The 14,061-nt window shown below is 37.9% G+C and overlaps 1 protein-coding gene across 1 annotated transcript in view; it reads right to left on the minus strand.

Annotated features, from left to right (window-relative positions):
- Nucleotides 1-14,061, minus strand: part of TAF4B (TATA-box binding protein associated factor 4b) — a 116,786-nt gene that overhangs the window by 48,444 nt on the left and 54,281 nt on the right. Inside the window, exons 10-11 of the mRNA XM_006154540.3 lie at nt 5,541-5,710; nt 779-909 (exon numbers count right to left, since the gene is read on the minus strand). Of these exons, the coding sequence (XP_006154602.2) occupies nt 779-909; nt 5,541-5,710 (301 nt within the window). The remainder of the gene's footprint in view (nt 1-778; nt 910-5,540; nt 5,711-14,061) is intronic.

A 14,061-nucleotide genomic window follows, 5' to 3' on the forward strand; every position in this document is an offset into this window, starting at 1 on the left:
ATAGAATGGTTTCTCTAAGCCAACCAATGGTGTGGTAGTAGATAGTTCTCTATTCCTTTTATAACCTACAGCTAGGGTACCAGACCATTCCTGCAAACTCAAAGCCTCATGATGTTACCTACGTACCTTCTCATTCAAAATCTAGTATGAAAGTCTCTTGATATAGAGGGAAGGGGGTTATCTTGGTTTTTTTCCAACCAGGTTATCTTTTATTTTGATTCCTAAACACCCAATATATTCATCCTCTTCAAAAACTATGACTGAAATAACTAGTTTCATCTTGATAACTGCAAGTCTTTTGGATCATACTACCACTAGGGACAAGACAGGCTATTCTTGCATTTAGTTTTTTTTTTTTTTTTCCTAAAGCAGTCAATAACAGTAACTAGTATTAGCATTCAATACAACCATTTAATTTACTGAAAGGAACAGAAACAGATCACTGAAGAGAATACAAATAGCCAATACTCCATTCTAACATAACCCCCTTCCCAATTGAAAGCTTAAGAAGGAGAAGCCTCAGGCAGAACAGATGCATATTTCAATCTATACTAACATAGAAGCTTTGGATACCATTTTAATCTCTATTTTATTTGTCACATAAACATCTACATAAGGCACATCAGGGATGAAACTTCTATTTTCTACTAATATAAAATATGTCTCAATCATCCCTTTACAAATACATTAAAATAAGAATCCATGCCCCCCAAAAAACTACCTTTCACACGAAAAGGAGAGAGATAAGCGTCTGTACTTCTTTAATGAGTTCCTTTACCTTGTAAGTAGTCATTCGATGCTGAGCGATTGTAGTCAGTTTTTCTAGAAGGCCTCGTAATCGCTCCTGCGTTGCATGAGAGATCAAGTTCACAGCATCAGAGTTAAGTTCCGTAATGTCATGCTTTTTACCTGTGGAAGCAGAGAAAATCCATTACATGTTTTAGTAGTTGCTGATAATTGAAATAATTAGCACAGCAGGTATTCTGTTCCCCCTGGAAGTCATACCCATTATGAATAAAGGTTTGGAGATTATGATTTTCCTGGTAAAGTCACAACTTCAAAGATCTTAGACATTACATTAATAAAACCTAGCCTGAAGCCTCAGAAAATATAGACATTGTTTCACTTAGCCTCTAGAATCATTCTCCTTGCAAGGTCATTTATAGGACAAAGTTAATAAGAACACAAATCAAATGCAGTGTTCAGGGAGGAAAATGGTAACTGCAGAAATTAGTGCCGTATTCTGTTAATTTTAGTAATTAAAAAAATAGAAAATTGCATTTCGCCCTGTTTGACACTGTTAACAATTTATGCCATTTATTTCAATGAATTCAGATTATGAGTCTCTGTTAATGCCTGTCTACAAGACATATCTATATCCAATTTTATTCGTCGCCAATCGTGCTTTCATACACTTACTCATGTTCTGATAAATTGACCTGGTAATCAATTTACAAACTGGAGGGAGTTCAAAGACTCATCCTGTCATCCACTCGTTTGGATAACTTCTCTCTTACTAGAGAACCTAAATAAACCAAACTTCTTCTTTCTGCTAACTAGGAAGATAATTTCAGGGGGAAAAAACTGGATCACAGACCCAATGACAGAAGCTCATTTATAAATAAATAAGCCTTATCAGTATTTAAATGCTATTTCTCAGGCACAGTGAAACAACCTGTACCAGCAGAGGCCCAAATTTAAAGACACAGGCAATCAGTCTGATTTAAATGGGCTTTTTTTAGAAGCACACTGTGATTATTTCTCACATACTCATATACATAGAAACCTTAAAAATAGTTTGGTTTTACAATCTAAATTATCTGAAATATGTTCTTAGACTCTAATCAAAAGGTGAGCAATGAGCCAGTAAGTAGCATGTGTTTAAGGTGCTGTACCCCACATGGCCGACTACATGGTTCAAGTCCCAGACCTGGCAGCTCGATAAACACACCCAGCATGTATGCATGCATGCCCATGGTCCCAAGAGGAGAATGGAGAAAAGGGGACCGCAGTGTGGTACCCTTGACATTACGATATAACAAACATTATACTTTAATTTAGAACGTGGTTAGAACGTGGTTAGAATAAACCAAATAGGAAGAAGTTATGAAATTATCCAACCTCTCCTAAATTAAGTCTACAAAACGTAATTCATTACTTTGTAGTTAGACTGCTCATCTCTAATTTCAGATTCAAGAAGGAAAACAACACTACAAAGCCAAATCTAATTTATTAAACCCTCAGACTAAACAAATGGTAGGCGCTTCTACACAAGAAACAGTGTAATTTCAAAACAATCTACTGACTCAAATTATAACTAAACATAGGGGAGACAGGGAATGACATTCTACTTTATACGTAAGTTGAAGAAAATGAGCATTAAAAATATTTAATGAAAATAATTTCCTATGTGTTTATAAGACAAAAGCAATATATCCAATGTAAAAAATATATAAACTTTAAAAATACTAGAAATAAACAAGTGCTGAGGTTAACAAATCCAGGGTTTAGGAAACAACTAAATGTTCTAATACCTTCATTAAATTGGTGATAAACTGTATTTTAGTTACAAGATTAAATACTGTATAAAAATTCCCACTCTGAAATAAAAGGCCCCTTTACACAAAGACAATGTAACTGCTTAAACAGACTTAGACGGTTGATATGTGACTTTACAGAATGTGCAATTTTATTTAGGTAATTAATAGATGGAAGTATATTGGCATTTAATTTCCTAACATTATTCAAGTAGAAAAATACTTTTTCAAAAAAAATTTCTCTAGATAAATTTATAAGTTCTATTTTTAAGGGATGGCCTTGGTTCTGACCTATTCTGTAAAGATGGAATTCTATTTTAAATAGAAACTATTCCAAGAAATACACAACTTTTCATTCACTATAATCTTACTTTAAAAAATAAAGTTTAGATAACTTAGAGGTAAGGATTTTTGTACTGTTCTAGATTACATGATAAGTTTGTGCTTTCACAATTAAGAACTGAAATGGAGGGGCCAGACAGTGGCACATAGGTAAAATGAGACACTCTGCAAGGCTGTGGCTGCTAAGGTCGGAGGTGGATCGTGGTATTGAGAACTGGGTGCTGTTTCTTTGTCTCTGTCCTGCATGGTAGAAATAAAACTTTTAAAAAAATAATAAAGAAAGAAAGAGAACTGAAAATGCAAATAGTTATCTTCTTGTTCAAAATTAGAGGTTGCCAAACTATAGCCATCAAGCCAAAACTGATCTCTCTTCATACATAAAGTTTATGGGAGGCTGGCCCCATGGCCTGGTAGGTAAGGAACCTAGATCCCACATGACTGACTATGCAGTTTGAATTCCAGACCCAGCAGCTTGAAAAACACAGGAACATGTATGTGCATGCCCAATATCTTGACAGGGTAGAGAAACAGAAGAAATGGGTTGTGGCATGACCATGCCCCAATGGGGGAAAGAGGAAGGGTGTGATACTTTCTCCCTCTCCCTTTCTATCTTTCTCTCTGGGCAAGCTCGTGTGCCCTCTGGCAAATGAAAAAACAGCAGTTTTTGGAAACACAGTTGCAATAGACTGAATGTTTGTGTCCTATCAAAATTCACTCAAAATTCACATTGAAACCCTAATCCTAATATAATGACTTCTGAAGTGGGGATGTGGAAAAATAATTAGGTCATAAAGAGCCTAATATAAAAGGAGGCCAGAGAGCTAGCTCACTCTCTTTCTGCCATGTGAAAACACACCAGAAAGACAACTGTCTAAAAACCAAGAGGAGGGCCCTCCTCAAGAACCTGACCCTGCTGGCACCATGATCTCAGATGTCCAACTTCCAGAACTGAGAAATAACTGTCATTTAAGTCATGCAGTTCACGGTATTCTGTTGTAGCAGATCAAGCTAAGACAATAGTCTTGCCCATTTGTTTACAAATGGACTATGGCTGCTTGGGCACTGTGACAGGGACCATATGACCGACAAAGTGGCAAATACTATCTGGCCTTTGTGGAAAAAGCTGTTGATCTATATCCTAAATATTCAAAAGCGTTCTTTCAATGCTAAATATTTCCTATCATATAATCAAAGTTCAGTCGAATTAAAAACAAAATTTGGAAAGGGAATTGATAAAACTAAGAATCTACTTATATTCTACCAAAGAGTAGGTAATAATATGGTATTAAGTAGTTAAAATATCAATAAACATCCCAAGTCATCACAGGAAAGTATAGTACTTAGTTAGCTTTGCTCCAAAATTAAGAAACTGGTTCCTATATAGAACAAAATACATTTGCGAAGAATAAAAGGTAGGAAGAAAGAAGGTGGGGAGGCAAAACATAAGCAAAGAAAAAAAAGGAAGGGAGTAAAGGAGGGAGGGAGGGAGGGAGAGAGAAAAGAAAGGTAGACGGCAGGCAAAACACAAGCATTTTTTATTAGAATTAAAGACATGGTCTCGCTGGGTCACAGTCCACCTGCCTGAGCTTGCCTGCCAGGAACACAAGCATGAGCCACCAAGCCCACCTCTTGCAGATAATCTCACTATATTCCCCAAGCCAGCCTCAAGTTCATGATCCTCCCACCTTAGCCTCTAGAGTAGCTAAGATTACAGATACGCTTGACTGTGCCTGGCCTTCAGGTTGAACCAGGAACTGAATCCAGGCCTCCCATGTGGTCCCAGTCTGTGGAGTTTCTCAGCAGTGTTCAGCACCACGGCCGGCCCATTTTATAATCAGCTCTTCTAAATTCCTATCTTTTGGACTACTTGTAAATTCTAGTTTTTCATTACAAAAGAGACATATTCTCAACTTAAATTAGAAATTAAAAAGTGGCTATTTGTGTATAGTACTTGGAATATTTATTAATTATAAAGTAGACTTGCAGTAGAAAATAGTATTATTTGTAGTCCTTAAATACACCATCCAAATCAGAAACTTTCACCTTTTTTTTTATATTAAGCCTTCAATATAAAACCAAGTACTTATTCAAACATACTGAAAGCTCATGAGCACTGGCATATAAAACTTCCTGGTTTCTGGCAAGTCCCAGAGTCAGGACATAAGAAAGGTTATATGTTCTTTTCCATTTTCTTTCACACACTGTAGCCCCCTAACTAATCTCAGACCTACACAGAGAATCTTCATATTCTAATTCAGTTCTTTAAAGAGCAGATTTCTATTTCGGGGATAAGGCAAAGGAAAGGGGACTTACTCTTACTGGCTTGTCTTTATTTTATAAACATAAACATGTAACAAGGAAGGGAAAGGACAGGAAAAAAAAAGTACATACTTATATATAAAATTAGGTGCATCTATTCTCCCATTTTAAAATATGAATAAAATATTAGCTTCTATTGTCAAAATTAGAAGCCATAAGTTATATAATGTAAGTTAATCATTTTGAAATAGAATACTTGCTTCAATACCACCTATGAAATCTTGCTCATTCCTAGAGCCTTATTTAAACCTCAGAGTTCCAGGACAACATAGTGTTTTTTGATAACATTTTTCCCTCAAAAAGACATTCCTACTAGGTTAATAATCTTAACTCTGTACTTACCAATATCTAAAATTCTCTTTTGTAAAGCTGCAATGAAAAGAAATGGTTCATCTTTACATGACTGAATGAGTGTGCCGACCAATTCAGAATTCGTTGCCAAGATGCAGGCATTCTCTTCGTTGAGGTTGACCCCTGCCATGGAAGTCACATCGTTGATGTCATCTTCATCTCTAATAGAAAAAAAAAGGTAGTTTTTTGGTGGAGTGTGAGTTAGTGTAGAGTAAATATGTGATTTCAGAGAAGAAAAGAATTCCAGATCTCTACTTGTAACTAATGACTTTACTTAATTCATCCAGTTAAAAGGAGAACTGAAGAATGACAATCTTGCTTTTTTCTCTCTGTACTGCTTGTGGGCCTGCAGGTTAGCCGCAGCCGCAGGACTCTATTCCGCAGGATGGGATTTGTTACAATTTTCAAGAATAAGGCCTACTTTAAGAAATACCAAGTGAAATTTAGAAGACAAGAGGGTAAAACTGATTACTATGCTTGGCAACACTTTGTGATCCAAATAAAAATAAGTACCACACACCCAAATACAGGATGATAGTTTGTGTAACTAACAGAGATATCATTTGTCAGACTGCTCATGCCCATATAGAAGGGGATATGATAATTTGTGCAGCTTATGCAGACAAACTACCAAAATACGGTGTGAAGGTTGGCCTGACAAATTATGCTGCAGCATATTGTACTGGCCTACTGCTGGCCTGCGGGTTTCTCAATAGGCTTGGCATGGACAAGATCTCTGAAAGTCAAGTGGAAGTGACCAGAGATAAGGACAATGCAGAAAGCATTGACGGTCAGCCTGGTGCCTTCACCTGCTATTTGGATGCAGGTCTTGCCAGAACTACCAGCTAAAAAGTTTTTAGGGCCCTAAAGGGAATGGCAGATGGAGGCTTATCTATCCCTCACAGTACCAAGCGATTCCCTGGTTATGATTCTGAAAGAAAGGGATTTAATGCACAAGTTCATCAGAAGCACATCATGGGCCAGAACGTTGCAGACTACATACATGCATTACCTAATGGAAAAAGATGAAGATGTCTACAAGAAACAGTTCTCTCAGTACATAAAGAACAGTGTAACTCCAGACATGACGGAGGAGATGTATAAGAAAGCTCACATTGATATATGAGAGAACTCAGTCTATGAAAAGAAACCCAAGAAAGAAGTTAAAAAGAAGAGGTGGAATCGTCCTAAGATGTCCCTTGCTCAGAAGAAAGATCAGGTAGCCCAGAAGATGGCAAGCTTCCTCAGAGCTCAGGAGCGGGCTGCTGAGAGCTAGACCAAATAATTTTCTATGACTTTACTCCAGATAAAGACAATAAACTTAACAACAAAGCAGAAAAAAAAGACCATCTTTCCTACTAGTGTACATTTAATATCAGAAAGTGAATGAGAAGCAACTTTGTCTCCCTGAGCCCATTTCTCGAACCTTTTTCAGTTTGGTAAATGAGCCACACCAGGAAGGATCTAGAATTATACTAAGTTACCCACAAATCCTTTTCAATAAAAGACAAAAGAAATGGTAACAGACATCTTTTCTTTTTCATCCAAGGTGGTTAAAAGCCCTTCCTATTTCTCTAGCTCACTCTACTGACAGGCAGCAGAAATCCTCAGTCCTAGAAGGTCTGTACCCACATAAAGACCAGTGAGAAGAAGCTTACTCAACTAACTACTCTAAAATCAAAACTAGGTTTTTTTTTTTTCCCTGCTTCAGACTTTCAGTGTGCTCCCTCTGTACTGGCAAATTTATTAACATCCCCAAGCAATTGGCTATGAAAAGTCTATATATAAAATATGAAACTACACACACGTATACAAACACACGTGCATAAAAAACATGCACATAAAATATATTTAAGGCTCAACTATTGTGGTGTGTGCTAGTAAGTCACTGCTGTCTGTAGGTTGAAGCCACCAGAGAAGCCTGAGTTAGACTCCTGGCCCACACTAAAAGCCAAGCACAGTAGCACACATCTGTAGTCACAACTACTTTGGAGGCTGAGGCAGAAAGAACATGACTTTGAGGCCAGCCTGGGCAATACAGAAAGACCCTGTCTCTAAAACTTAAAAAAAAAAAAAAAAAAGAAGAAGAAGAAGAAAAATAGCTTGTGCTCTCTGCTTTACACCAGCAAAATTAAGGTTATTTTTATCTAACAGAATTGCTACATGGCTACAGTACTAAAATGGTACATACTTAAGGATAAAGAGAAGGAAAAGAAATACTAAAATTCTCACTCAGCATCCTTTTCAACATATGCAATAATAAACACATTACTGGTCATAACTCATATATCAATTGTATAATACAATTTACATAAAGCATGATTATATAAAAAAGATGTTGTTTCTTTTTATTGCATGGACCAAATGGTGCATCATGTGGTCTCATGTCAATTGATTTAAATTACAAACCTCACTATGGAATGCATTTGTGTGCAGAAAAGAGAAATAAACTGTCATTGTCAAACTCTCATGAACCGAAGGCTGCTGGTGTTCAACTTTAAAAAGCAGAAAGTTAGGGCAAGGAGAAGAAGAGCCCATGCATGGACATACATGAGAGACGCAAGTTAAATGAAAGAAAAGTGAGGAGAAAACTATTTTTCTCTCTCTGTCTCTCTCGGGCAGGTGCATGCAACCTATGGCAAAAACCTTAAACATACATGCATACATACATACATATATATATGTGAATAAGAAATGTTAAGGTCATGTTCTTCCCTTGGATTACTAATCCTTGACGAATACAAGCTTGTCTTCAGTACCCTTTTTACATCTCTCACAGGCAGGGCCTCTTCCCCACAGCATACTACACCCTGTAAGCTTACACTACACCTTGTTTATTCAACCTTCTATACCTCTTTTGAAGTTAATTTTCTCGTGGGAAATTGCCTCTTCTTCCTAACTCAAATGTAGCATAGCAGTGTTATTAGGACTGCCGAGTGAGTCTGTTTACAGTCCAGGTCCCCCAGTCAAATACACTCACAGTCCTCATTTAGTAGGTCTATAATGGATACCAGAAATCTGGAATTATGATGATCATGATACTGTCAATGGATCACACTTGGAAAAATATTGGGCTTATAAAAGTTAAGAGTATTAACTTTAGAGTTTGAGTCTAAACTTTTGGGTCGGCAATGTAACCTACTGGTTAAGGGAGCCAAATTCCAAATGAGCAACCATGGTTCAAGTCCTGGCTCCAGTGGTTTGAGAAACATGCCAAGTGTGTACATGTGCACCAAATCCCAAGAGGATGAAGAAACAAAGGAAAGAGACTGTGGCAAGACCATGCCTTATGGGAGTTCTCTCCCTCCTTCCCTCCCCCCCTCCCTCCCTCCTTCCCCACCCCCTTTCTCTGCAAAGCACACATGCACTCTGGCAATTAAAAAACATTAACTATTAAAAAAAAAAAAAAAGCCCAAGGTTTCAGCTCCTATTCTCGTATTTATTAATAGGATGACCATGGACAAGTTTCCTCCCATCTATATTCTTCAATATCCATATCTGTAAAATAGGAGTGAAACTTTATCTTTTATTTTTGAATGAAATTATATTAGCAACTAAAACTGTGGGGTCACACTGGTATGTATAAAAATGAACTTTGTGAGGCTGACCCACATAGGAGGGGGTCCAGGTTTACGTCAAGAGACCTCCTTGAGTATACCAGGCACATGTGTGCCCATGATCCAGGGCTAGTTGAAACTGGGGTGGATCATGACAGTATGACCACCCTTTTTTTAATTAATTAGTTAATTAATTTATTTTACAGAGGGAGATTGTTGCTATAGGGTGTGTACACTTACCAGAGAGACAGAGACAGACAGAGAAACAGTGAGAAATCACCCCCCAAAGGGGATGACCATGACGCATTCTCCTCTTGGGATCTTGGGCAGGCATGCATGCACGCACGCACACACACATGCCCAGCACATGCCAGAGTTTTAAGTCGCCAGGTCCTAGACTCAAACCATGGTCGACTACGTAGGAGCCCAGTGATGTAAGCATTACATCATCTGCTGGTCCCAGAAATAAACTTTTTTTAAAAAGTATTAGAGGGGCCAACAAGTGGTATGGATGTGAAGGCAGCTGGACCCCACATAGCCAACTGCGGTTCCAGTTCCAGACCAAGCAGCTTAAAAATCATGCGCCTGTTGCATATGAATCCTTGCCCAAAATCCCAAGAGAGTGGAGGAGAAACTGCAGTGTGGTCATCTCCCCTAGGGGTGATTTCTCTCTCTCTCTCTCCGGCAAGTGCACTTGCCGTATAGCAGGAAAAAAGGTGTATTAGAAACAAATAATGAGTATAATTTATTCACTGAAAAAAAAATCCATTATGTTAACATGAAAACATTTTTATAAAAACAAAATCAAAATTTACAAATTGGTAAGGGGGGGCTGGCAAGTGGCATGGTGGTTAAAGGTGCTGGACTCCCACATAACTGACTGTGGTTCAAGTCCTGGATCTGGCAGCTTGCTTTCTCACTTTCCCTCTCTCCCTCCCTCTCTCTCTCTCTTTCTTTCTCTCACTCTCATTCTGCCCTTCTCTGGTCAAATTAAAATTAATTAATTAATTAATTAAGAGTTGCGCTGTCTTCTATTTTTACTAGTCTAATCTTTAAATCCATTGCTCCTTCTGCATTTTGAATGGATCTTTTTTACCCATACATGGTTTTGCAGCATCATGCACTGGTGATTTGGAAAATATTCATTTACTGAGCTATGCAGGACTTCCAAATTTAGCCTCATGATTCATCATCCCAAAGTCACATGTTAGTAGCTCCACCAATCAGTACACAAAATCTAAATATTGGCGAGCTGTCAAACTCACAGTAGTGGATGTAGGCTTTGCAAAAATTTCAATTTTTGTTTGAAAGCTCAATTTTCATTACTGACAAAAAATACTTTCAATTTGTTTTCCCTAAGTGACAAGCTCACTTCATTTCCATGAAAACGTCTGTCAAATACTCAAACCTAAATAACTATAGTTTGTCAGCTAGTGTGTCAAGTAAAAATGGAGTTCCATGAAGAAAGTGGTCAGTTCAGCTCCACACAATCACCAGCACTGGCACCTGTCACGGGATGACCAAGGCACGAGGGCATGCAGCAGAAGGGTCCATGCACACCTCCCACTGTGTCACACAACATCTAACAAGCTGTGTACTCAAGGGCAGAGCAAGGTTTAAAGAAACAATCATTTGTGCTATCTCATTAAGAACATACTTTTTAAGACCTACAACCTAAGGTCTCTGTGTTGAATTTTATTCCCATGCTCATGCTCTAATCTGAGTATGACTCACATACATGCTCACATACATGCTTGTTCTGTATGTTGCTTGACTCTCCCAGATGAAAGAAGTTTTGTTTTGTTATGTTTTGTTTTGTTTTTGTTTTTGTTTTTGTTTTAGATCACCAGAGTCTGTTCTTTTGCTTTTTAAAAAAATTTCTCTTCTGGGAGCCAGCAGGTGGTTTAGCAGTTATAGCACTGGACTCTCACATGGCTGACCACAGCTCAGGTCCTGGACTTGGTAGCTTGGAAATCACACCAGGTATGTGTGCGTGTGCATGCCCAAAATCCCAGGAAGAGAATGAAGAAGAAGGGGTTGCAGCATGGTCATCCAGAGGTGATTTTTCACTTTCCCTCTGACTGTCTCTCTCTGTCACTCTCCAGCAAGAGCATGCACCCTAATGAACAAACATTAAGGAATAAAAAAAAAAATAATAAAAAAGAATTTCTGCTCTGAAATGGTTAACGAGTATATCATGTTATGTAAATACTATTGATATGCTTTTGTACATGAGGACAGACTTTTAATAAGTATATAAAACAATGAGTTACACATTACAAAAGTGAAGAATGTTTAATCTATGCTAGAGAATTTCATTCCTGCAATACAGAGAAATGGACTTAAAATTGGTGTAATCCTATCTATGCCAACGGTAACCTTGTCCTACATTATTTTCTAAAAACATCTTTTTATTTATTTTTAGTTGCCAGAGGGCATGTTTGCTTCCACTATGCTATAAGGGTGCCCCTAAGAATGTCTCTTAAGGGACCTGCAGATGGTGTAATGGTTACATTGCAGGACTCCTACATAGTCAACCACAGTTCAAGTCCTGAACCTGGTGGCTTCAAATTCACCAAACTCCAAGAGGAGAATGGAAGAGAAGGGACTGCAGTGTGTTTCTCGCTTTCTGTTTTTCTGTCTCTCTCCAGCTAGTGCATGCACTCTATAGCAAAAAAAAACAAAAAAAAAATTCTGTTTAAAAAAAGCTTTTTAAAAGGACCAGTAGTTAGCGTAATGGCTATGTCACTGGACTCCCATGTAGTCAACTGCACTTTAAGTCCCGGACCTGGTGGCTTAAACTAATGCCAGGCACGTGTGCATGCGTGCCCAAGATCCCAAGGAGAATGGAGAAGGGATTGTGGTATGGTCATCCCCCCTGGGGGGATGATTTCTTGCCTTCTGTCTCTCTGGTGAGCACATGTGCCCTATAGCAAAAAACCCTCAAAAAAAAAAAAAAAAAGTCTTTTAAAAGTAAATACTTAAATCAACCAAACCTCTAGGTATTTAAATACTTTCAACACCAGAAATAACACATATCAATGTATTATTCATCCACAAACATTTTATTATGTGTCCAAAATATAGAAACTCTTTAAAAGAAAACTTTACCATAAAGCATTATCATATAAGAAATTCAGTATTTATTCCTTATTATTGCAAATACCAACCTTAAATAGCATTAACCATACAACATGCAGGAGTGCTATAGTATTTGTCATTTCTGATGCTGAAGTATGATGGATAAAATATGAATCGCTAGCACCCTCTAGTGTTTAAGCATGATACAGCGTCCCCTATTTATTCCAACTATATTGACAAGCAGAATAGAAAACACAATTTTCTCACTGTAAAGATATACATGATTAAATATATTTTTTTTAAATAAATAAAAAGGGAAAAGAAAATATGTTTTTATAAGTGGTAAATGATACAAATGAACCAGAAAAAAAAAAGAAAGTTAACCAGGTTTTTTTTTTTTTTGGAAAAGTAGGCAGATATCATTGTCATTAAATCTCATCTAGTTTCATCAAGAGAAGACCTAATGCCATATACTACTTAATTTCCTATTTAACGAGAGAGTCAACAATAACAAGGGTCTAATATTTAAAGCTTCATTTTTAACAATAACTGAAGTGATAACAATGCTAAGTATCAAGGAAAGCAAACTTACATTGAAAACACCAGCACTAAGAAAATATATGCAGAAAACCATATAACACTAGAATTAACCAGAAAGTATTATACAAAAATTAAGAGTGCCTTTGTGCAAAAATAAGTCTAAGAAATCAGTAAGATCATAAATACTCCAATTCTCTTTTTTAAATCCATTATTTCAACAAATAGTTAAATGTATATTATGGCCAAGAATAGTTCTAAATAGTACATCTACGTACGTAGTAAATAATCATTATATAAACTCTCATAGAGCATTAAAAGGGAGGGATCGGGACCAGCAGTTAGCGTAATGGCTTTGTCGCTGGACTCCCACATAGTTGACCGCGGTTCGAGTCCCGGACTCGGTGGCTGAAACTCATGCCAGGCGCGTGTGCGTGCGTGCCCAGGATCCTGAGAGGAGAATGGAGGAGAGGGGATGGTGTCGTAGCCATCCCCCCCTGGGGGGTGGTTTCTCGCTTTCTGCCATTCTGTCTGTCTCTGTCTGTCTGGCAAGTGCACACACCCTATAGCAAACACATCTCAAAAAAAAAAGGGGGGGGGAGGGATTATGGAACAGTGAAAAAATGAACAGAATGATTTTAGGTAAGTGCCTCGAGACAGAGATGTGATGGAGAAAACTGCTTTCTGTTGGCTGGCTAAACAAAGCCTATCTAAGGATGCAGCTCTGAAACTTGAAGGACCATGCCATGTGAAGTCGGAAAGAAGGGGCTCAGCTCACACCAGATACGATGCTGTACAGTGGGAACATGACTAGTGTTTACAGAGCAGAAAGAGCAGAAGGACCTAAGCCACTAACATCGTGGAATGTGATACTGGTCATGGCAGGACTATGCCAGTTTTCCTGAAGATGAGGTAATCTTCTATCTTGCCATGCAACTCTACTCATGACCTTAATGAATTCTAACAAATACAACCCTAGTTCCAGATGGGAATCTTTCACAACATAAAAAGTCAACACTTTCCCCAAATTAAGTCAAGCACATGATTATCAATTCAAACTCTGCATGGAATGGCCACACTAATTCTAAAATTCACATACTGAAAAAAGCAACTAAAATCAAGATACCTTTGAGAGGGGCCAGCAGGTGGTGATTGAAGCACTGAACTCCCCACATGGCCGAATGTTGTTAAAAGTCCCAGACGCAGTAGCTTGAAAAAATCACCCAGGGATTTGTGATTTCATTTTCCCAAAGGAAAATGAAGGAGAAGGGATTGCAGTGTGGCCATTCCCATAGGGGGAGAGGGGGATGATAACAGGGAGGGGGGGGGGAGGTAGG

This window comes from Tupaia chinensis, unplaced genomic scaffold (genome assembly GCF_000334495.1).
Source record: "Tupaia chinensis unplaced genomic scaffold, TupChi_1.0 Scaffold000414_1, whole genome shotgun sequence".
Classification (NCBI taxonomy): domain Eukaryota; kingdom Metazoa; phylum Chordata; class Mammalia; order Scandentia; family Tupaiidae; genus Tupaia; species Tupaia belangeri.